The 24,023-nt window shown below is 41.8% G+C and overlaps 3 protein-coding genes and 1 pseudogene across 6 annotated transcripts in view; 2 read left to right on the top strand and 2 right to left on the bottom strand.

Moving 5' to 3' along the window:
- The window catches only part of WDHD1 (WD repeat and HMG-box DNA binding protein 1), a 68,715-nt gene extending 64,989 nt beyond the window's left edge, over positions 1–3,726 (bottom strand). The window contains exons 1-3 of the mRNA XM_066277873.1: positions 3,569–3,726; positions 3,067–3,231; positions 2,765–2,857 (exon numbers count right to left, since the gene is read on the bottom strand). Of these exons, the coding sequence (XP_066133970.1) occupies positions 2,765–2,841 (77 nt within the window). The 5' untranslated portion in view covers positions 2,842–2,857; positions 3,067–3,231; positions 3,569–3,726. The remainder of the gene's footprint in view (positions 1–2,764; positions 2,858–3,066; positions 3,232–3,568) is intronic.
- SOCS4 (suppressor of cytokine signaling 4) overlaps positions 3,222–24,023 on the top strand; it is a 31,355-nt gene continuing 10,553 nt past the window's right edge. For 2 of the 3 annotated variants that reach the window (XM_066277874.1, XM_066277875.1), the window contains exon 1: positions 3,222–3,513. The gene's annotated coding sequence lies outside the window, so the exon portion shown is untranslated. Of the gene's footprint in view, positions 3,514–13,546; positions 13,683–24,023 lie in introns of all 3 variants that reach the window. The other variant, XM_066277876.1, reaches the window with a different exon arrangement.
- On the top strand, positions 21,285–22,543 carry LOC136335420 (cyclic AMP-dependent transcription factor ATF-4 pseudogene; annotated as a pseudogene).
- Positions 23,458–23,922, bottom strand: LOC136335270 (ubiquitin-conjugating enzyme E2 L3-like). Of its 2 annotated transcripts, XM_066276465.1 has the most exons (2): positions 23,896–23,922; positions 23,458–23,799 (listed from the first exon to the last, which is right to left on the bottom strand). In XM_066276465.1, the coding sequence occupies exons 1-2, from the start codon at positions 23,920–23,922 to the stop codon at positions 23,458–23,460; spliced, it is 369 nt and encodes a 122-aa protein (XP_066132562.1). The 2 variants fall into 2 exon arrangements, with proteins under 2 accessions (XP_066132562.1, XP_066132561.1); XM_066276464.1 differs by having other exon boundaries at positions 23,458–23,922.

The following is a 24,023-nucleotide window of genomic DNA, read 5'->3' as shown; positions in this document are numbered from 1 at the left end:
CTTTCATTCCTTCCCTAGGTGGTTTTATCCAAGTTTCTGGCATTAAGTATCATCTCTATATTGACAACTCCATATTTAGATTTCCAGCTAAGACCTCAATCCCGAATTCCAGGAGGCATCAGCTAAAGCTGTAGATTTCTATCTCTAGTTAACATTTCTTCTCTGAGCTTTAGACCTATTTCTTCAGCTGTCAACATCTCTAGTTGAATATCTCAAAGAAATTCTAGCACAAATCATGTCTAGCCTGACCAGGCGGTGGCGCAGTGGATAGAGCATCGGACTGGGATGTGGAGGACCCAGGTTCGAGACCCCAAGGTCGCCAGCTTGAGCGCAGGCTTATCTGCCTTGAGCAAAAAAGCTCATCAGCTTGGACCCAAGGTTGCTGGCTCAAGCAGGGGGTTACTCGGTCTGCTGAAGGCCCGCAGTCAAGGCACATATGAGAAAGCAGTCAATGAACAACTAAGGTGTCACAATGAAAAACTGATGATTGATGCTTCTCATCTTTCTCCGTTCCTGTCTGTCTGTCCCTGTCTATCCCTCTCTGACTCTCTCTCCGTCCCTGTAAAAAAAAAAAAAAAAAAAATCATGTCTCAAAGCAAACTCATAATCTCCACCCCCATTCTACCTCTGAAATATGCTCCTCTCCAAGCTTTCTGAATGTCTATAAATGGTATAATCACTTCCCCAAATGTAAGATCCAAAATTACAAATGTGATCCTACTAGAATCTATGTACACCCAATAAATTAAAATAAAAAAACTTGAGGAATAAATTTGACCTTAAAAAATAATGTTATCCTAGACACCTTCTATTCCTTTAACCTTAATAACTAACTGATCTATCCCGTTGATTTTACCTTTTAAATATTTCCTGACTGTATTCTCTTTTCTATATACCCATGTCTCCTCTAGTCCTGGCTTCCATCACACGAACCAGACTAATACAGACATCTTCTAACGGTCTCTGCATCCATTCCTGTTTTTTCTTCCACATATCTTCTCAAAAACACGGATCTCATCATACCTCCTCTCTGCCTCAAATCTTTAGTATCTTCCTACCACTTTTTAAAAAATATTTCACTGGTTTTAGGGAGAGGAAGGGAGAGAGCGAAAAAGTGAGAGAAACATGGATCTGTTCCTGCTTGTGCCCTGACTGGGGATCAAACTGGCAACCCCTGCACTTCAGCAGGACACTCCAACCAACTGAGTTATCAGGCCAGGGCTCTTCATACTACTTTTATTTTAAAATCAAAATTCCTTAATAAAGCCCAGAAGGCCTTGGATAGGATGTTCGCTGCCTACCTTCACAAATTCATCTAGTGTCAATCTCTGCACCACTGTCTACCTTTTAGGCTCAATAGCTTTCCTTTTTTTTTTTTTTTTTACTTATTTTTTGAGTTTACAGAAAGAAGAGAGAAAGGGGAGGGAAGAGCGAGAAGTATCAGCTCATAGTTACTTCACTTGAGTTGTTCATTAATTGTTTGTCATATGTGCCTTGATAGGGCAAGCCCAGGATTTCTAACCAGGGAACTCAGCATTTCAGGTCTATGCTTTACCCACTGTGGGTAAAGCAGTTCTTTAAACATACCACAGTCCCTAGTCCCACTGGGCCTTTGCACGTGGTGTTCCCTCCTCCTTGAATACAAACACCACCAACCCATAGGCACCGCCTATCTCTTTATACTTCTTAATGACGACTCAAGTCTTCAGATCTCATCTCAAGAAACCCTTCCTCAGAGAAGCCTTCCATGACTCTTCAAATTAAATCAACTTCCCCTCATTTAGGCTTATCATTGCACATATCATTTAATATTTATAAGTGTAATTCTAAGTGTACATTTTCTGTGATTATTTTATATTCAGTATCAACCTGAAAAGACTTTAAAGTCAAGGAAGGAAAAGACTGTGCTTTGTTGACACTGTTATATCTCTAGCCCTCAGTGTAATATTTTTTTCAATGAATAAATCAACACAGAAGTGACAGAGAAAGCCACATAACTGGACAGTGCTGCATAGGAATGGGATTTTGAAAGATGAAAGAGACCAACATAACCCTGGGAAATTATCACCACAGGAATCAAGCAGATGAAATACATTAGGAGAAAAAAAGTCATCAGAAAGTTAAAAACAACAAAAGAGGGCCCCAGCTGGATTGCTCAGTGGCTAGAACGTTGTCCCTCTGTGTAAGGAACAGGGAGGTGGCGGGTTCCATCTGGGCCAGGGCAGGCAGGAGAAGCAACCAATGAGTGAGTGCACAACTAAATGGAACAATGATCTGATACTTCTCTCTTCCTTTCTCTCTCCCTCCCTGCCTTCCTCTCTCAAATCAATAGAAAATTTTTAAAAATCATAACAACAACCATGAAAACAAAAAAGGAAATAGCATCAGGAGAGCGAAGGGAGGATAAAATACAAAGGGGGGGAGGGTACTGAATTTGACAAGTAGGTACCTGTCAGACCGCTAGGTACAATAATGTGAGATGCAGTGAGGAAGAGAACAAAAGTAAAATGCAGAGAAAAGCTCTTCACATCTTTCCAACTTCCCTGTTAGATTTTACACTCGTTACTCTTTTTGATATTCTTAAATTACCATGACGGTCCGTATAGAACAATAAATCTAAGGAAAACATTTGCCATTTTACATTTTAACCTTATTTCTCTATATTTGTATGAATTGTTTTAGGCTGACTACGTCTATGACACACAAGAATAAATGTTCTAATATTTACACCTGAAACTTTTTTTTGCTTCTCAAAGTACGTTACCTCCCAGAATCATCAAAACAGACATCTGTGTGTCCCTCTGTATGTCCATATCTCATCGGCTTCTGTGTGGCAGGCATCTTTTCCTTCACCTACCTGAAAAAGGTTTTATAATAGCTAGTATTATTTTAGAGGAGAGGAAAGCCGAAAGCCGGGAAAGAAAGGGGTTAGTCTCTCCCTGGGCACGCTCTCGACAGCCCCGCTGTTCCCCGACCCGAGTGGCACAAACAGAAAAAAATGAAGGGTCTGTCAGACAACAACTCGGCACACTCTCTTCGGCAAGGGCGGTAAAAGGACTGACTCACCGACGTGCCTGAGCCTCCGATACTGAAGAAAGGATAAGAAAAAGCCTGCGAAAGGATGCTTCCCGCGCTCAAGCGCGCTCTCCACAATGCGCTTGCGCCGGCCCGCCCACTCCCAGCGCCGATCCGGACCCAGGTCGCAGGCTAGTGACGTCAGCTGCTCGCCGGCTGCTAAGAAAAAGCCGGTGGCCGGGGGAGTGAGAAAGGGAGGGAGGAGAACACGGAAGTGGTGGTAACGTCTTGGGAGCAAGTGGAGGCGGTGACGGGGACGTCTGAGACGGGAACCCAGCGCCAACGGATGGGAGCTGGCAGAAGGGCAACTGCCTTACAGGACCTATATGAGGTGCAGGAGTGCCTGGGCCTCCCTTCACCTTAGCGAGCACCAAGACTGATGGCGATGGTGATGGCGGTAAAAACTCGGACAGCTCCTGTAAAACAGCCCTGGGAGAGGTGAGTGGGGGAAGGGTGGTTGTTGCCGGCCTTGCCGAAAGGTGTCCGCTCCTACCTTTCAGGCTCTGAAAGGCAACCGTACTCGCGACGTTGAACCGGCCCAGCCCCTCCTTGACGTCCGGCTGGAGAATGTGATCTTTGGGCATCTTCTCTAGAGAAGAGAAAGGCGAGACCCTTCTCAAGCCTTTAATCTTGGCATCTTTCGCGCCCTTACCTTGTCATGAAAGGAAAGAATACTTACTTTCAGTTTGCGGTCCCTGAAGGTATGGCGTGTACATTAACGCGTAATCTTGGAGACTCTACATCCCTTAAGAATAAAGTAACTTGGGTTTCCCTGTTCAGACCCCACTTAAAGTTCACCAAAGTGCGTATTTGGATCTAAAAGAGAAGCTAGAACTAAAGTGTATTATTGAATACTTCGGTCCCTGCAATCTCTTTTAAGGTCTTGGCCATTAAGTTTATGCTTTGCTTGTGTCTTCACGTTCTTCATGTTAGTAGACCGTTCTCTGATGAAAACCTTCACAAATGTGTGTGTGTGTTACCCACTGCCTGGTCGCAGTAATACCTTTTTTATGACATGAGACATTTTTCTGTGGTAGAGATTTCCCCGTTGTTTTTCAAACTCGTTCCACTTTGAAAGGTTGCAAAGACGTTTATAGTTAAGATAAACCGTGGTATTGTTCTAATCGTGGTGGCATTGTGTGAAGGGTTGTTTTGAGTACTGGGGCTCCAAATAGGCTTGCTAGACACGGAGGCTAGTGTATGAATGAAGAAGAAAAGTGATTGGCTGAAAAAGAACTTGGGATTTATGGGAAAATAACCAACCTATTGTTGAATTCCCTCTACAGCAAAAGATACCTGAGACAATTCTTTCTGAGTGACTGAATGGTATCTCTAGATCATTCTTTTTTAAAGATAGACTGATTTATAAAAAAATTTTTTTTATCAAAGTAGATATCATTGGTTAGACTTCAGGATTCAAGCTGAACTCTGACATTGTTCATCTTTATATTGAATAAATCATGATGAGCTTTCAGTATAAGCACTCTTCAGAGTTGAGCATAAGAATTTACAAATTGGAACTAACGTTACAGCTATAAAATGCCTTAACTATATCTATAATACTATTTGACTTGAAAGTTATGAATTGTGTCCACACTTCTGTCCTTTCACTTTGCTTAGCAGTCAAACCATTTGATTCATAGATAAAACAATTTTCCTTTACAAATTTCATATGAATGAGAAGAGCTTGGGCCCTACAGTCAAAAAGCCCTAGGTTTTAATTTTGACTCTTGACAATTACTTACCTGACCTTGAATACACTCCTTTACTTTTTCTTCATCCCTAAAATGTAGATAATACTTACCTCCATCGAATTGCTGAAGTATATAGAAGATAAATTTAGATGTATAAAACTAATTATTAATGTCTTGTGTTATTAACAGAGTGCTTTGGGTGGGCATTTAGTGGTTTCATTTAAAATGGAGTCAGTTTACATCATTATCCAGTTAAAATTTTCAAATATTAAAAGACATTCTGTGTTTGCTAGTATATTTTCACAATTCCATTTCTGTTTTAGTCAAATGGCTGTACATTTTAATGTCTTCAGTGAGTTCATGATCTTCCTGAGGAAAAAAGACATTCAAATAATATGTACGAGATGATAGTGCAGTAATGTAATGTGTTTAACTTAAATGTTAGCAAAATTTCTAGTAATTTAAGATCACATAGCTTTTAAAAAAGAAACCAATATAGTTGTCTGTCACTGATGTGGCTGTCAAAATTTTCCAAATGGATTTATCATTAACAGCGCATGTCTCACTGAAGTAGGTAGCTGAATGAACTCACTGAAAATGATGCCAATGGCGCAGATTCAATTGCCATGAAGTTCAGTTAGCCCTGCTCTGTTGTAACCACTCACTGTACCATTGCGCTCACAAATATTGTTGGTCTCAAGGGCAATAAGGTGAGAAAACATGGATATATTTATTACTATTCCACTGATGGTGGTATTATCTACATAAATAATACCATATAATCTTAGAGAGTCAGTTTATCCAAGAGACATACCAATATTGCCTTATGAAAGGAGTTTTAAAAATACCTCTTCAATAAAATATGTATATAAATTCCATTAATCCTATGAAAGGAAAGGCTGAAAGAGAAAATAACAATAACAGAACAGATATTGGAAAAATAACACAAAGTAGTTTAGAAATCTGAAGATTGTTATATCTCTGAAAGCATCCTAAACTCACCAGCCTTTTACATTTATTTTGGGGTAATACTTGCACATGTATTGTATAAACCTCGGGTATAAAAGGGAGTACAATAAAAGTCCTACTCCTAGCTACCTAGTTCCTCTGCCTAAAAACAGCCAGTATTTGAATCTTTTTTTTTTTTTTTTTACAGGGACAGAGAGAGAGTCAGAGAGAGGGATAGATAGGGACAGGCAGACAGGAACGCAGAGAGATGAGAAGCATCAATCCTCAGTTTTTCCTGGCAACATCCATAGTTGTTCATTGATTGCCTTCTCATATGTTCCTTGACCGTGGGGCTATAGCAAACCGAGTAACCCATGCTTGAGCCAGTGACCTTGAGTCCAAGCTGATGAGCTTTTTGCTCAAGCCAGAGGAGCCCGCACTCAAGCTGGCGACATCGGGGTCTCGAACCTGGGTCCTCTGCATCCCAGTCCGACGCTCTATCCACTACGCCACTGCCTGGTCAGGCCAGTATTTGAATCTTGTGTTGTTACAATTAACAACACAAGATTCAAATACAATCCTTACCACAGCAAGACAAATATAATCAGTGTTTTATCGATGAAAAGCACTTGGATACTCAGAAAGGTCCTAAGTCACACTCCTACCAAATGTCTGAGCTACAAATAGAACCTAAGTCTTTTACCTTCTAATCCGAGGTAGTCTGACCACACTTCCTCTTCAAATCGTAACTGTTGCCATAAAATTTAGAAGTTAGTGAAACATACCAGGATATTTTATTTAAGCCTATAGTTACCTTACACTAGTTTATAGGTAAAACTTGTTTTCAAGCTTAAATGTAACCATATGTAATAATTATAATGCAATGGAAAGAATAATCTATAATCAGTTTAAAAAATATTTTGCCAACTGTTTCTCTTGACATCTATTTATTTACTAAATTAGCTTATAAAAGCTACAAAATTTGTATAATCAAAGTTTGTTTATATACAACCATAATATTTTTAAAGAATTTAAGACTTGCCTGACCAGGCAGTGGTGCAGTGGATAGAGTGTCAGCCTGGGATGCTGAGGACCCAGGTTCGAAACCCCAAGGTTGCCAGCTTGAGCGTGGGATCATAAACATGACCCTATGGTCGCTGGCTTGAGCCCAAATGTCACTGGCTTTAAGCCCAAGGTCGCTTGCTTGAGCAAGGGGTCACTGGCTCTGCTGGAACCCCCAGTCAAGGCAGTTAGGAGAAAGCAATCAATTAACAACTAAGGTGCTGCAACGAAGAATTGATTTGATGCTTCACATCTCTTCCTTCCTATCCCCTCCCACCCCGCTAAAAAAATGAAAAGAATGTAAGACTTTTTAAAAATAGTGTGGTTATTATCACGAGTAATATAAAACAGTGGTCCCCAACCTTTTTTGGGCCACGGACCGGTTTAATGTCAGAAAATATTTACACGGACTGGCCTTTAGGGTGGAACGGATAAATGTATCACGTGACCGAGACAAGCGTCAAGAGTGAGTCTTAGACGGATGTAACAGAGGGAATCTGGTCATTTTTAAAAAATAAAACATCGTTCAGTCTTAAATATAAATAAAACAGAAATAATGTAAGTTATTTATTCTTTCTCTGTGACCGGTACCAAATGGCCCACAGACCAGTACCGGTCCGCGGCACAGGGGTTGGGGACCACTGGTATAAAGTGCTTTAGGATATTTCAGAAATGCTGAAGCCTCTTTGGCCTCAGCTTTTCGAAGTATGTCTTTGTAAAGATTTTTATAGCCTTTATCTCTTTTTTAATCTTAATTTTGCTACTTTCCCACCTTTTATTTTTAGAAATTAGCTTCTACATGAAAAGTTATGAGTAATACTGGAAAGAAGCTAATATGTATTTTTATTAAGCTGAATGTATATGTTGTTTTTGTACATTTTAATCCTGGCAGTAAAAACATAAGGCAGCTAGCATTATCTAGAAGTTTACAAAGGGACTATTGAAGCTAAAAGATTTTTAAAGTCAGTTGACTAGTAAGTGACAAAGTCTTAATTTTAGCCTGTTTGATGACTTAGCAGCTCATGCTTCTTCTTTTGTTTTTTATTTTTTTGTTGTTGTTGTTGTTGTTTTGTTAAGTGATAGGTGGAGAGGCAGAGAAATAGACTCCAGCATGCACCCTGACTGGGATCCACCAGGCAAGCCCCGTACCAAGCAATACTCTGCCCATCTGGGGCCACTGCTCCATTACTTGGCAACTGAGCTATTTTAGTGCCTGAAGAGAGGGACTATGGGGCTGTCCTATGTGCCCAGGCCAATTGCTCAAACCATTTGAGCCATGGCAGAGGGAGAGGGAGAGGGAGGGGGAGAGAGAGGGGAGGGGGAGGGAGAGGGAGAGCTGTTTACCATGAATCTATCTATTAACACATTTTATATTTAATATGTATGTATATGTATTTATTTACAATAAAGTAAGCTAGAGAAAAGAATATGTTATTACGAAAATTATCAGGAAGAGAAAATACATTTACAGTAGTGTACATAGTTATTGGGGAAAATCCGCATGCACGTACGTGGACCCATGCAGTTCAAACATGTTGCTCAAGCATCAACTGTATAGTGTTTTTCCTCTTTTTAAAACTTTTCTTAATGTTCCATATATTTTATAATGAGCATGTATTGTTTTATAATTTAAAAATTACAAGTAAAAAATATATTTGTACAATTCAGTTTATTCCATAAAGTATTATAATAGTATATCTTAAATATTCTAGTTTTTAAGATTCTGTTAAGGTCCTTCCACTTTTAGAAGTCCACATACTGCCTGCCAGCTCTTCATTTTCTGCTCTCTTTACTCTAGATCAGTAATTTTCAACTTTTTTCATCTCATGGTACACATAAACTAATTACTAAAATTCTGCGACACACCAAAAAATATATATATATTTTGCCAGTCTGACAAAAAAATACATATAGTTTTGATTCATTCACATGAAATGGCTATTGTTCTGTTAGCTGTTGTCATTATTTTATTTGACAGTCTAAGGAGAAAGAGGGTCAGTGCCCCTGATTAAATAGTCAGGTATTGCATGTTTTTGTTTTTGTTTTTTTTTCTTTTGTTTTTTGTTTTTTGTATTTTTCCAAAGCTGGAAATGGGGAGAGACAGTCAGACAGACTCCCACATGCGCCCGACTGGAATCCACCCGGCACGCCCACCAGGGGGCAACGCTCTGCCCCCCGGGGCGTTGCTCTGTCGGGACCAGAGCCACTCCAGTGCCTGGGGCAGAAGCCAAGGAGCCATCCCCAGCGCCCGGGCCATCCTTGCTCCAATGGAGCCCCGGCCGCCGGAGGGGAAGAGAGAGACAGGAAGGAGAGGGGGGGTAGAAAAGCAAATGGGCACTTCTCCTATGTGCCCTGGCCGGGAATCGAACCCGGGCCCCCCGCACGCCAGGCCGACGCTCTACCGCTGAGCCAACCGGCCAGGGCCAGGTATTGCATGTTTTAAAATACCTTGCAGCACACCAATTAAAAATCGCTGCTGTAGATTAACTTTCTTCAATTACAGGTTCCTGGACATTTCTCTTTATTTTTAGCTAGCCTTCTCAGGAAATATACACTCATTTTAATATTTGCATGAGTTAAATGTTTTCTCAAAATTTATTCCCCAAAAAGGACTTGTGGTAAGATAAATATAGGAAAACTATGGCTTAAACAGATTTCTTGACTGAAGGATCTCTTGGAACCTTTTGCCGAATATGCATTACAATCTTTAAGAGGAGAAACATTTCCCAAACTTGTTTGACAAGGAAACTCCTATTTCCCTGGAAAATGTATTAACATCTTTTAGGACTAGTGTCCATAAGACTACCGGTTGGGGAACACTGGCACAAGCAGAGTATTATTAAGAAAGTAAGTGGAGAAAGTGGGAAAACAGAAGGAGAGTACTGAACATACAGTAGTACTTATGGTTTCCTTTTTGTTGTTGTTGTTTAATCGTGACTGGTAGCATGAAAAAGGAAACACAGTTGACCCTTGAACAACACAAGTTTGAACTGCATTGGTCTACTTATATGCAGATTTTTATTTTTATTTTTTTTGTATTTTTCGGAACCTGAAAACGGGGAGGCAGTCCGACTCCCGCATGCGCCCAACCGAGATCCACTCGGCATGTCCACCAGGGGGCGATGCACTGCCCATCTTGGGGCGTCGTTCTGTCACAATCAGAGCCATTCTAGCGCCTGAGGCAGAGGCTACAGAGCCATCCTCAGCGCCCGGGCAAACTGCTCCAGTGGAGCCTTGGCTGCGGGAGGGAAAGAGAGAGACAGAGGAAAGAGAGGGGGAGGGTTGGAGAAGCAGATGAGCGCTTCTCCTGTGTGCCCTGGCCAGGAATCGAAGCTGGGACTCCTGCACGCCAGGCCGACGCTCTACCACTAAGCAAACCAGCCAGGGCTATGCAGATTTTTTTCAATAAACATACTGGAAAAATTTTTGGAGATTTCTGAGAATTTGAAAAAACTCACAGATAAATAGCATAGCCAAGAAAAATTGAACAATTAAGAAAAAGTTAGGGATGTTATAAATGCATAAAATAGCTACTAGTCTATTTTAACATTTACTACCATAAAATATACAGAAATCCATTATAAAAAATTAATTAAAACTTAGGCACACATTTATAGACTGTACATTATGTCATTCACAGTGGAGAGAAATGTAAACAAGCATAAAGTTGTAGTATTAAGTCATAACTGCATAAAATTAGTATATTCTGTACCATTGTAATAATTTCATAGCCACTTCCTGTTGCTATTGTGGTGAGCTCAAGTGTTGTGAATATCTGCTTTAAAAGATCTGTGACACTAATCATCTCATTGTGAGCAGTTTGTCTCCAGTAAATTGCAATAAAAAATAATCTCTGGTGATTCTTGCATGTTTCCCATCATTTAGTGCAATACTGTAGAGAGAGAGAGAGAAAGGGACAGACAGGAAGGGAGAAAGATGAGAAGCATCAGCTCATAGTTGTGGCACCTTAGTTGTTCATTGATTGCTTCTCATATGTGCCTTGATGGGGAGGGGGGCTTCTAGCTGAGCCAGTGACCCCTTGCCCAAGCCAGCGACCTTGTGTTTCAAGCCATTGACCTTTGGGCTCAAGCCAAAGACCATGTGGTCATGTCTGTGATCCCATGCTCAAGCTGGAGACCCCACACAAGCTGGTGACCTCCAGGTTTTGAACCTGCGTTCTCAGCATCCCAGGCCGATCCTCTATCCACTGTGCCACCACATGGTCAGGCCATAAACCTTGAATAACAACATGGGACCTGTACGAAGTGCCACTAGTGATTCTAGAAGAGCTCCCAATAATCAGGAATAAATTGTAACATTTCAAGGTAAATGAATCAGTGTAAAGACCGTTGTAAAACAGAAGAGGAAATTTGTGAAACTGTCACTACTGCTATGCCAACAGGTGTAAAAACAGTGCACTTTTTGCAAGATAACCTTTTTTTAAAATATTTTTTTAATTTATTGTGTTGACATGGCTTCAAGTCAACTCAGTATAACACCATCTAAACACCTCATCATGCCCCCATGTCCCATGCAAAGTCTTTCCACCACCATTTCCCTCCCTTTTCCTCTTTTCCTTCTTTCTGCCTTTTCCCTCTGGCTATTGCTGTTTTGTTGTCTCTATATATGTTTTACTGCTCACAAAAATTAGGGGATATTTTATCGTTTCATATTTATTTTGAAACATCCCTAATTTTTGTGAGCAGTATATACACACACATGTTTTTTGGCTCATCTCTTCACTGTCTGTGATCCAATCCCCTCAACTCCCTATGAAATAACCTTTTTGTCTTATATTGAAATGCAGCTTTGCCCAGGCCGATTGCTACATTGGTTAGAGCATCTTTCCAAAGCACAGAGGTTGCGGGTTGGATCCCTGGTTGGGACACATTCAGGAGCAGATCGATGTTCTGTCGTTCTCTCTCTCTAAAATCAATGAATAAAAAGAAAAGAAAATGCAGCTTTTATATGTGTACAGAATTGCTGTAAGAAAGGCATACCTATAAACTAATATGATTTGAGAAAAAGCAAAGCCATTATATGACAACTTAAAGCAAAGGGAAAGTGAAGGATCTAAAGCTAGAAAATGTAATGCCAGCAAAGGATCGTTTGATTACTTCAGAAATAGATTTGGCTTAAAAAATGTCAAGATAACAGGAGAAGCAGTTTCTGCTGATCAAGAGGCAACAAATGTCATTAAGAAAATCATTGAGGGGAAAAAAAATCATTGAGGAGAAAGAATATCTGCTTACTTGAACAGGTTTTTAATGCAGAGGTAATAGATACTGCTCCAGAGAAATTAACAGAAGATGACTTGATGGAGATGAGTATTTACAAATCAGAGCTAGATATGAGGAAAAAGATATAGAAGAAACAGTATTAGAAAACAAATTTACAATAGATAATCTGGCAGAAGGATTTTGATAATTCAAGGTGGCTTTTGACATTTTTATCACATAGACCCTTCTATGATACAGCACTGCATCTAAAATAAATGGTGGCAGAGGACTTAGGGAAAATTTTTCCTTTGAAGTTAGAAGCGGGGAGGCAGTCAGACTCCCGCATGTTCCTGACCAGGATTCACCTGGCGTGCCCACTAGGGGGCAATACTCTGTCCATCTGGAGCATTGCTCTGTTGAAACCAGAGCCATTCTAGCACCTGAGGCGGAGGCCATGGAGCCATCCTTAGCTCCTGGGCCAACTTTGTTCCAGTGGAGCCTTGGCTGCAGAAGGGGAAGAGAGAGACAGAGAGGAAGAAGAGGGGGAGGGGTGGAGAAGCATATGGGCTCTTATGTGTGCCATGACTGGGAATTGAACCCAGGACTTCCACACGCCTGGCGGACACTCTCCCACTGAGCCAGCGAGCCAGGGCAGGAAATATTTTTAAAGAAATGAAAAAGGAAAATTATCAGACAAAAATGAAAATGTATTTTCATAAACTTACACCAAATATAGGTCTCTCACCTCCCCTTGTAGCTCTCCCATTTCTGCCTCTGCTACCCCTGAGATAGCAAGACCAAACCCTCCTCTTGTTTTATTCCTTAGCCTACTCAATCTAAAGACAAAGATGAAGACCTTAATGATGATCCACTTCCCACTCAGTTAATAGTAAATAGTATCATGTTGTACAGCTAATAAATTTATCTGTTGTGTGTATGTGTGAGTGTCTTCATGTGAAAATCTAATACTGTACAGCAGGAACTGTATGAGAGGTTTTTGTGTCATCATAATTGTCTAAATATTCATCGTGTGGAGCATCATGTGCAAAATTTGCAAAGTAGATAGCCTATCCTTGCATAGGCCTGGGTGAGTGATACTTAGTATAAAATTATGTGCTAGTTTTCTTACTGTTTTATAACTTTGCTTTTCAAGAATTACATTAGTGTACAGCGTGCCTCTCATAATTGGAGAAACTGCTTAGCCTATCATCATGGGTTTTACAAAAATATATAACATCATACAGGAACAGCTCCATGTTCCTGTCTCTCTCTTTCTCCCTCTCTCATTAAAAGGAATAAAAATTTTAAAACTTTATGTAACAATGTTTACGATACTGTATTACGAATGACTGTAATACTCTATGCCATAAAAATTTTATAACCATTCATTAGTATATAAGCTCGGCTGCTGTGATGCAGTGATATCAATTATACAAGACTACCATAAAGCATTGATGTTGCTGGTGCTTCATTATCATTGCATGAATCATTATACCTGTAAATAAATAGGAATTTCTTTTACATCTTTTTTTTTTTTTTTTTTTTTAGAGAGGGGAGAGAGAGAGAGGAGGGGAGGAGCAGGAAGCATCAACTCCCATATGTGCCTTGACCAGACAAGTGCAGGGTTTTGAACCGGCGACCTCAGTATTCCCAGGTCGACGCTTTATCCACTGCGCCACCAGAGGTCAGGCTACATCTTTTACATATGGTTTGTTTTTTTGTTTTGTTTTTTTTTTCTTTCTTTCTTTCTGAAGCTGGAAACGGGGAGAGACAGACAGACTCCCTCATGCGCCCGACCGGGATCCACCCGGCACGCCCACCAGGGGGCGATGCGATGCCCCTCTCGCTCTGCCGCGACCAGAGCCACTCCAGCGCCCGGGGCAGAGGCCAAGGAGCCATCCCCAGCGCCCGGGCCATCCTTGCTCCAATGGAGCCTGGGCTGCGGGAGGGGAAGAGAGAGACAGAGAGGAAGGAGGGGGTGGGGGGTGGAGAAGCAAATGGGCGCTTCTCCTATGTGCCCTGGCCGGGAATCGAACCCGGGTCCCCCGCACGCCAGGCCGACACTCTACCGCTTAGCCAACCGGCCAGGGCCTACATATGTTCTTTTACAGGGAGCATCACCCCCTGGTGGGCATGCCAGATGGTTTCCGGTCAGGTGCATACGGGAGTCTGTCTCTCTGCCTCCCCACTTCTAACTTTGGAAAAATACAAAAAAGAAAGTTGTAATGGCCCTGGCCTCATTAACTCAGTTGGTTAGAGCATTGTACCAATATGCCAAGGTTACAGGGTTTTATCCCTGGTCAGGGCACATACAAGAATCAATCAATGAATGTATAAATAAGTAGAACAACAAATTGATGTCTGTTTTTCTTTTCTCCCCTTCTTCTCTCCCAAAAGAGAGAGATAGAGAGAAAGGAGAGGGGGAAGGGTGGAGAAGCAGATGGGCACTTCTCCTGTGTGCCCTGGGCGGGAATTGAACCCGGGACTTTCACACGCCAGGCCAACGCTCTACCACTGAACTAACCATCCAGGACCCATTACACCTTTCTTAATAACATTTTTTTCTAGCTTACTTTACTGTAAGAATATGGCATATAATACATATATGGTATACATACTACTGCAGGCGTCCCCAAACTACGGCCAGCGGGCCACATGCGGCCCCCTGAGGCCATTTATCCGCCCCCCCCACCCCTCCTCCGCACTTCCGTAAGGGGCACCTCTTTCATTGGTGGTCAGTGAGAGGAACACTGTATGTGGCGGCCATCCAACGGTATGAGGAACAGTGTACTGGCCCCCTGTGTAAAATGTTTGGGGACCCCTGTAATACTGTAACATATATTACAACATATACATGTTATAACATGTATAACATAACAAAATATGTGTTGACTGTTTATGTTATCTGTGAGGCTGCTGGTCAACAGTAAGTTATTATTAGCTTAGTTTTGGGAGAGCCAAATGTCATATACAAATTTTCAACTGCATAGATGGGTGGTCAATGCCCTTAACCCCCACATTGTTCAAGGATCAACTGTACTTTAAAATATACTGGAATATGAACTTGTATTCGTTTTGTAATGAGGGGGAAAAAAACCTTTAATTATATTTATTGATTTTACAGAGGGAGGGGGGTAGCAAGAAGCAACAAGTCATAGTTGAGTCACTTTAGTTCATTTCCTGCTTGTCGTTAAGAACTTGACCAGGTAAGCCCAAGGTTTCGAACAGGCGACCTCAGTGTTCCAGGTCCACACTCTATCCACTGCACCCCCACAGGTCAGGCAAGAAAGAACTTTTTTATTTTATTTTATTTTTTTAAATTATTTTTATTTTATTTATTCATTTTTAGAGAGGAGAGACAGAGAGAGAGAAAGGGGAGGAGCTGGAAGCATCAACTCCCATATGTGCCTTGACCAGGCAAGCCCAGGGTTTCGAACCGGCGACCTCAGGAAAGAACTTTTTTAGCTCAGAGATTTTTCTCACATGAACAAAGCCATTTTTTATATATTTTTTTCTGTACCATTTCAAGAAATTCATCTGTTGTCTACTATCCAGTATATTCCATTTGTAAAACCTAAATGATTCCACAGAATCCAACACAAACATCATACTATAATTAAATATCACCAACTATGACCCACAGAATTTAATTCAAATATTACAGACTGTGATTAGAATGCTGTCAAGGAGATTTGGGGCACATAATGGCAGGTAAACTTTGGAATCATCAATTTGGTAAGGAAGTTTCTGGGCTGCATTACTATTAGAATAATACTTTATTTGTGAATTCTTTATGTAATAAATATTCTTTAGAGGATGAAATTTATTTTAATTTAGTATTAACATGAATTTTGGCTTTACATGTATGTTACCATTGTAGATATAGTAGTTGTCCAATGAATAACTAATATATACAATAATGATTCCTTATTCAATATCAGAGAGAATATAAATGAATTTTCGAGGTAAATAAAGGTTAACCATTTAATTATGGGCTTTTTTAACAGTTTTTATAGAGATCTTCACTTTAAACCACAATCCAGGCATCAGTAGAGCTAACAAAATGTTATTTAAGTCTTTTATTAGTGTACAGTGTCCATGTCTGGTATTCATTTAATAACTGTCATTGCAATTGATTCTAGATTGAGGGAACAAATGGCTACTGAATCTGGGAACTTGGTTTGTCAAAAAAGGCCTTTAGGCCCTGGCCGGTTGGCTCAGTGGTAGAGCATCGGCCTGGTGTGCAGAAGTCCCGGGTTCGATTCCCGGCCAGGGCACACAGAAGAAGTGCCCATTTCCTTCTCCATCCCTCCCCCTCTCCTTCCTCTCTGTCTCTCTCTTCCCCTCCCTCAGCGAGGCTCCATTGGAGCAAGGATGGCCCCGGTGCTGAGGATGGCTCCTTGGCCTCTGCCCCAGGCGCTAAAGTGGCTCTGGTCGCAACAGAGCGACGCCCTAGAGGGGCAGAGCATCACCCCCTGGTGGGCAGAGCGTCGCCCCCTGGTGGGCGTGCCAGGTGGATCCCGGTTGGGCGCATGCGGGAGTCTGTCTGACTGTCTCTCCCCGTTTCCAGCTTCAGAAAAATACAAAAATAAAAATAAAGATTTCAAGAATACTGGAAACAAATACTGTAGTATATCAATTATACCTCAATTTAAGGAAAAAAGAATTCCCATATGTGTCTTGGCCGAGCAAGGCCAGGGTTTCGAACCAGCTACCTCAGCGTTTCAAGCTGACACTATCCACTGCGCCACCACAGGCCTGGGTTGCCTTTCTTTCTTAATATATCTGCTAGGTAGCTTCTAAGAGCCACCTGTTATTCTAGTAAAGTTAATCAAACTTAGAACATTTGTCATTTTGTAAAAGAACAATGCATAACTCATCTTAAAAGTTTAAAACTGGGCCCTGGCCGGTTGGCTCAGCGGTAGAGCGTCAGTCTGGCGTGCGGGGGACCCAGGTTCGATTCCCGGCCAGGGCACATAGGAGAAGCACCCATTTGCTTCTCCACCCCCACCCCCTCCTTCCTCTCTGTCTCTCTCTTCCCCTCCCACAGCCAAGGCTCCATTGGAGCAAAGATGGCCCGGGCGCTGGGGATGGCTCCTTGGCCTCTGCCCCAGGTGCTAGAGTGGCTCTGGTCCCGGCAGAGCGACACCCCGGAGGGGCAGAGCATTGCCCCCTGGTGGGTAAAGCATCGCCCCTGGTGGGCGTGCCGGGTGGATCTCGGTCGGGCGCATGCGGGAGTCTGTCTGACTGTCTCTCCCCATTTCCAGCTTCAGAAAAATACAAAAAAAAAAAAAAAGTTTAAAACTTATTTAAATATTTTGCCCTGAGATAATTAGCAAACTTTACATGTTATAAAATTTCCAGTACTATGTCTATTTACAAAGTATTATGAGTATTCTCTTATTTAAGATAATACAGGCTAGCCTCACCAGGCAGTGGCTCAGTGGATAGAGCATCGGACTGGGATGCAGAGGACCCAGGTTCCAGACCCCGAGGTCGCCAGCTTGAGTGCAGGCTCATCTGGTTTGAGCAAAAGCTCACCAGCTTGGACCCAAGCTGGCTTGAGCAATGGGTTACTCAGTCTGCTGAAGGCCCGAGGTCAAGGGACATATGAGAAAGCAATCAATGAATAACTAAGGTGTCGCAATGAAAAACTAATGAGTGATGCTTCTCATCTCTCCATTCCTGTCTGTCTGTCCCTGTCTATCCCTCTCTCTCTGTCTCTGTAAAATAAAAAAAGATAATACAGTCCACAAATCTATTCCAGAAACATGCAAGCTGTTGTGGTACACTGAAAGTGAACAAAGAAATGGAGAGAGTACAGTCAAGGTCTCGGCTTTTTGGAACTCTCCCTTAGGAACAGCACACCTTCAGACAAGTAACAAATCTGACAGCGAGTGTTTGGAACATTGCCAGTCGTGTAGCCAATACTAATAAATTTAATTTTCCTAACTTTCAGACAAATATACATGGAAAATAAATTTTATTCCTACTTTGAAAACTACAATATTGCCTAGCCTGTGGTGAAACAGTGGATAGAGTGTTGACCTGGAATGCTGAGGTTGCCAGTTCGAATCCCGGGCTTGCCCAGTCAAGGCACATACAGGAAGCAACTTCTATGAGTAAATGCTTCCCTCTTCTTCCCCCTCTTTTTCAACTCTCCTCCTCTTTCTCTCTCTCCCTCCGTCTCCTTTCTCCCTCTCCTCTCTCCAAAAATCAATTTTAAAAACTCTTAAAAAAACCAAACTATAACATTAAATGACATCCTGGCTCATATATAGATATGCTATGTTTTGCCAAATCACTTTTTACCATCATAATTTTAAAAAGGACTTCTGAAACATGAACTCATTTTTCTAGCAAAAGAATAGCTATATAAAATTTATATAAGGCTATAATTATTAGATACAGAAAGATAATCAGAAGATTTTCTGTGCATTAACTCTTTAATTACAGGTTAAATGTATGGAAAATTTATCTAAGATAATGATATTTTTCACTTTATTTTATGGACAGTTGCAGCATTAACACTTGTAAGAATGGTTAACCTAAAATTTAGAGGTGATTGTTTAGTACCCTCTATATGCAAGTTGATAAGCCTTGCCAAAGTAAATCTGTTAGGTTAGCATGTAAATTGGTATAGACTGCAGTGGTCGGCAAACTCATTAGCAGAGCCAAATATCAACGGTACAAAGAATGAAATTTCTTTTGAGAGCCAAATTTTTTAAAGTTAAACTATATAGGTAGGTACATTGTTATTAACTTAATTAGGGTACTCCTAAGCTGGCCTTTGTACCCGCACGTGGAAGAGTCACACTCAAGGGGCCAAAGAGCCGCATGTGGCTAGCGAGGCTCTGTTTGCGGACCACTGGTCTAGAGGAAGCCTGGAAATTAGTTCTCTTGGGGAAAATGTCAATTTGTTATATAGCTTTATGGTCTGTTGAGTTTCAGCTATATCTGGCATATTGATCCTTTTTGACTTTGAAGAATTAGTTATCCTCCCAAAAATTGTATTTGCTCATAAACTGTGGTTTACATTGGATTAGAGACAGAAGTAGTCTATAATTTCATCATTAGCTATTTCTATAATACTGGCTTAGGTGCTTTTAACATCTGTTTCTTTTTTCAAAAAGAAAAACTATGCTAATATGTACTAAGCACATAATACATTTAGAATCTGAGTTGAGTACTTCACATACATTATTTCGTTTAATCCTCACAGGCCAATGAAATAGACAGCATCGGCCTGACCTGTGGTGGCACAATGGATAAAGCGTTGACCTGGAACACTTGACCTCGCCAGTTTGAAACCCTGGGCTTGCCCATTCAAGGCACATAAGGGAGTTGATGCTTCCTTCTCCTCCCTCTTCTCTCTCTCTCTACCTCTCTGCTCTCTAAAATGAATAAATAAAATCTTTAAAAATAAAAAAGAAGGCCCTGGCCGGTTGGCTCAGCAGTAGAGCATCGGCCTGGCGTGTGGGGGACCAGGGTTCAATTCCTGGCCAGGGCACATAGGAGAAGCGCCCATTTGCTTCTCCAACCCCCCCCCTTCCTCTCTGTCTCTCTCTTCCCCTCCGGCAGCCAAGGCTCCATTGGAGCAAAGATGGCCCGGGCGCTAGGGATGGCTCCTTGGCCTCTGCCCCAGGCGACAGAGCAATGCCCCGGAGGGGTAGAGCATCTCCCGCCCCTGGTGGGCGTGGCAGGTGGATCCCGGTCGGGCGCATGCGGGATTTTGTCTGTCTCTCCCCGTTTCCAGCTTCAGAAAAATTAATAATTAATTAATTAATTAATTAAAAATTAAAAAAGAAATAAAAAAGAAATAGCATCAGTACTTTCACAGATAAAGAAACTGAGATTTCAAGGTCATATGCTAGTATAAAATAAACTACACTCAAACCATATTTTTGATGCCTGCTGTCACTGTGTTTTGTCCTTGTCATATACATGAATAGAGATACTGAAAATGTTTAAAGATTGTTACTGCATGGTAGGATTATAGATAGTTTCTACATTTTCCTACTCAACTTTGTCTACTGTGAATTTTTACAGTGACTATGAATTACTTTTTTAAATTTACATTAATCAAAATGATGCATGCACCTAAGTTAACAATTAACCTGAAGGCCCTGGCCGGTTGGCTCAGCAGTAGAGCGTCGGCCTGGCGTGTGGAAGTCCCAGGTTCAATACCCAGTCAGGGCACACAGGACAAGCACCCATCTCCTTTACCACCCCTCCCCCTCTCATTCCTCTCTAACTCTCTTCCCCTCCCGCAGCCTAGGCTCCACTGGAGAAAGTTGGCCCAGGTGCTGAGGATGGCTCCATGGCCTCCACCTCAGGCACTAGAATGGCTCTGGTTGCAACAGAGCAATGCTCCAGATGGGCAGAGTATCGCCCCCTAGTGGGCATGCCCAGTGGATCCCAGTTGGGTGCATTAGGGAGTGTTTGCCTCCCCGCTTCTCATTTCAGAAACATTTTAAAAATTAAAAATTAAGCTGAAAAATTTAGGTAAGCCGAGAAACACTGCACTTTTCTCCTACCCACCCCAAGGCATCTAATTTCAAACTTTTTTACTATTTCTGATAATTACCTTCATATTTCTAAATAATGTTTATACTTTGCTTTCTTGATTCATCAATTATTAGACATTATCTGTTGAGTTCTTATGATAGATGAAGATTTACCTCTCTTTTAGTCTCCTCTTAGCATTCTTTGATTACAATTATATCACAGTTTTGGTGAATATCATTCACTGCTGAGTCATGTAATTCATAATTCTGTTTTCTTTCTTGTATAATGTTCTTTTTTTTTTTCAAGATTTTTATTGATTGGAGAGAGTGAGAGAAAGACAGGATAGGGTGGAGCAGGAAGCATCAACTCACAGTTGCTTCTCCTTTGTGCCTTGATTGGGCAGGGCTGGGGTCTCCAACCAGTGACCTCAGCATTCCAGGTCGACACTCTATCCACTGCTCCACCACAGGTCAGGCATGTTAGACTTTAACCAGTAATTACCCAATTCTGCATTTCTCCTGCTTCCATCTGCGGACGTAGAGTCCCTCTGCCAGAGTGTCCCTTCGCTCCTCCGCTCCCCCAGGTCCGCAGCTGCCATGGCGCATTAGAGGCAGCATTGGCCTTGGCAGCGGCAGTAGCGGGACCTCCTGGCTCACCATGGCTGAAGCCATAGACAGCGCTTTTCACAGCATCCAGCAGAGGCACTGCTATAACCAACAAAGACACCTTCAAATTAAGCACATTCCTTGATTCCAGCAAAACCCCACAACATGACCAAATGAGCTTCCTGAGCAGCGAGGTGTTGGTAGGGGACTTGATGTCCCCATTCCACCCGGCGTGGTTGGGGGCTGAACAAAGCCTAAGTTTCTGAGGACTATCTGGAGGTGGCCAAGCACTTCAAACCTCATGGGTTCTCCGGCAATAAGGCTAAGGCAGGCTCAGATGAATGAATGGCTTGTAGGTGAATGGGTTGGCCAATACCTCAAACAAGGGCAAGGAGGATGCCAGGATACCTTCTCTGGGACAGGTTGGATGGTGGAGAAAATGGATTTCAAGGAGTTTGACTTTGATACCCTGTTCAGTTTAAATGACCTGGAAGCCATGCCCAATGAGTTTTTGGCCATTTTGGATGACACGTGTGATCTCTTTGACCCGCTAACCCAAGATATTAATAAAGAACCATCCCCCACTCCAGACAGATAACCCAATTGGCTATCTTCCAGAAAGTTTACCAAAAACTGACCAGGTTGCCTCCTTCACCTTCCTAAAACTTCTTTCTCTTTTACCAGAGACCCGGTCCTCAACTCCAGATCATTCCTTTAGAGCTGGACATTGACATTTATATTTCTGAAGGAGATTGGAAATCAGATTCCACTGTTTATATTGCCGTAATGAGTAAGGAGGAGAATGCCACCTCGGACAATGATAGTGGCATCTGTATGAGCCCTGAGTCCTATCTGGGCTCTCCCCAAAATAGTTCCTCTACCTCCAAGGCCTCTCCAAATAGGAGCCCGCTGTCTGCAGGTGCCCTCTATGGCTCTGCCCACCCCGAACCCTATTACCCTACTGGAGAAGAGGTGGTAGCAACAAAAGTAGAGGGTGTAAAACTAGATAAAAAGCTGAAAAAAAGAGCAGGACAAGACAGCAGCCACTAGGTACCGCCAGAAAAAGAGGGCAGAGCAGGAGACCCTCACAGGGGAATGGAAAGATCTGGAAAAGAGAAATGAGGCTCGGAAAGAAGGCAGATTCCTTGGCCAAGGAGATACATTATCTGGTAGAGTTGATGGAAGAGTTCCACAGGCAAGGGGAAAACAAGGGGACCCTAGTTAGGGTAGTCAGTGTGTGCTTGCACATAGGAGGATGTGCTGGAGTTGTATGTTGTAATAAGTTATTTTGTAGTGAAAAAAAACAAATTACCCAATTCTTTTTACATTGCTTTCTTATTTTCTCAGTTGAATTTTCCAAAAGTCAATTGTTTCTTTTTTCTTAAGATCTTCCACCCTGGAGCCTTATGTCCTTGTGTGGTTATATGAATGACTTGATCTCCAGTAGCTCTTGATACCCTGTTGCCCGGAGACCTCCCTTCCTCATCATCTCCAGAATTCACTTTTCCTCTCTCCTATGTTTTCTTGTTTCCTGTGTTGCTTCCTTTGTTTTGGCTTTACATCCTAATTTTAAAAGAGCGCATTGTCCAATATGAGGTAAAATTGTTGATGTTTTATACATCTGAGTTTTTCTTTATTTTTATCCTCATGTTTGGTTGGTTTTCTCTTCAAGGTTGGAAACTAGCCTGTAGCTTCCAGTGATACTGTTGAGAAACCAAATGCCATTCTTTTGTGTGTGTGATTTTTCTCTCTCAAGAAGACTTTAGTGGGGAGGGGCTATTTTATTTACATATTTTATTCTATTGTGGTAAGAACACTTAATATGAGATTTACCCTCTTAAAAAATTTTTAAGCATACCAAATAGTGCTGTTGCCTATAAGGTAGGAAGACTATATCTCCTTATCTCAGGGGCTCTAACATTTTAGAATAATGTAACTTTATGTGTATTTCCCCCCACGTTGTTTGGTGCTCTTTCAATATGGAGACTGATGTCCTTCAGTTCTGGAATATTTTCTAATATAGTTTCTTTGATAATATTCCCCCTCCATCCTCCATGTTACTATTTTCTGTAAAATGTCTGTATTGAATTTTTTTTTTTTTAGATTGAAGCAGTGATTTTTAAAACAAAGAAAGCAAAACTAGAACATCTTAAATTTTTAATCCTTTCTTTACAGGTTACCTAGACAACTTTTGATTTTTCAAAAAAAAAAAACTGCAGGAAATAACTGCCACCAGCGAACGCAGGCGGTGGCACGTGTCTGTTTTCCACAGCCCTGCATAGTGGGGTATCTGACTGCACTGCTGGGGTCTGTGCTCGCTCTCGCTGGAATCAGTCGCGGCAGGTTTTAGTCCACAGGTCGCTTTTCCCCGTATTTCTTTGTGAACTCTTCAGCATTCTTACAAAACTTTTTATGGTCCTTGGAGTATTCTTCAGCTAAGTCAGCCCGAAGCGGGTGATCGGGCTGTGGGTCGTTCACCAGTGCTATGAGGGACTGGATTACTTGGTCAGTCTTGGTTGCTGGCTTCCAGTTTTCAGCACTAATTACTGGCAAACAGACCTGCCCCTTTTCGTCGATGTTGGGGTGATAGATCTTTGTTTTAAACGTGATCGTCGGTGGTTTGAATGGGTACTCTGCTGGAAAGTTGATTTCGACTCTGAAGGCTCCCTTATCATATGGAGGATTGTCAGGAACAATAAGCCCTTGCCACCTCAATAAATTAGCTTCATCAACCTGGATGTTACGGAAGTTTTTCATTCCACATTTGCGGATTTCTTCAAGCTCCTTCAACAGCCTCTTGCTGGCAGCCATCTTGGATCTGGTGCTGTGCTTTCCCAGTGTGCATCGCGGGCTGCTGGATACCTCGTACTTCCTCAATCCTATAGTTTTCTTTGTCGTTAACCATTTTTTTC

This window comes from Saccopteryx bilineata, chromosome 4, assembly GCF_036850765.1.
Source record: "Saccopteryx bilineata isolate mSacBil1 chromosome 4, mSacBil1_pri_phased_curated, whole genome shotgun sequence".
Lineage (NCBI taxonomy): Eukaryota > Metazoa > Chordata > Mammalia > Chiroptera > Emballonuridae > Saccopteryx > Saccopteryx bilineata.
Note: the sequence above shows the minus strand (reverse complement) of the source record. Positions and strands in the feature narration are given on the sequence as shown.

Excerpts from the sequence above, each read along its gene's own strand:
- LOC136335270 (XM_066276464.1), bottom strand. The coding sequence starts at position 23,922 with ATGGCTGCCAGCAAGAGGCTGTTGAAGGAGCTTGAAGAAATCCGCAAA.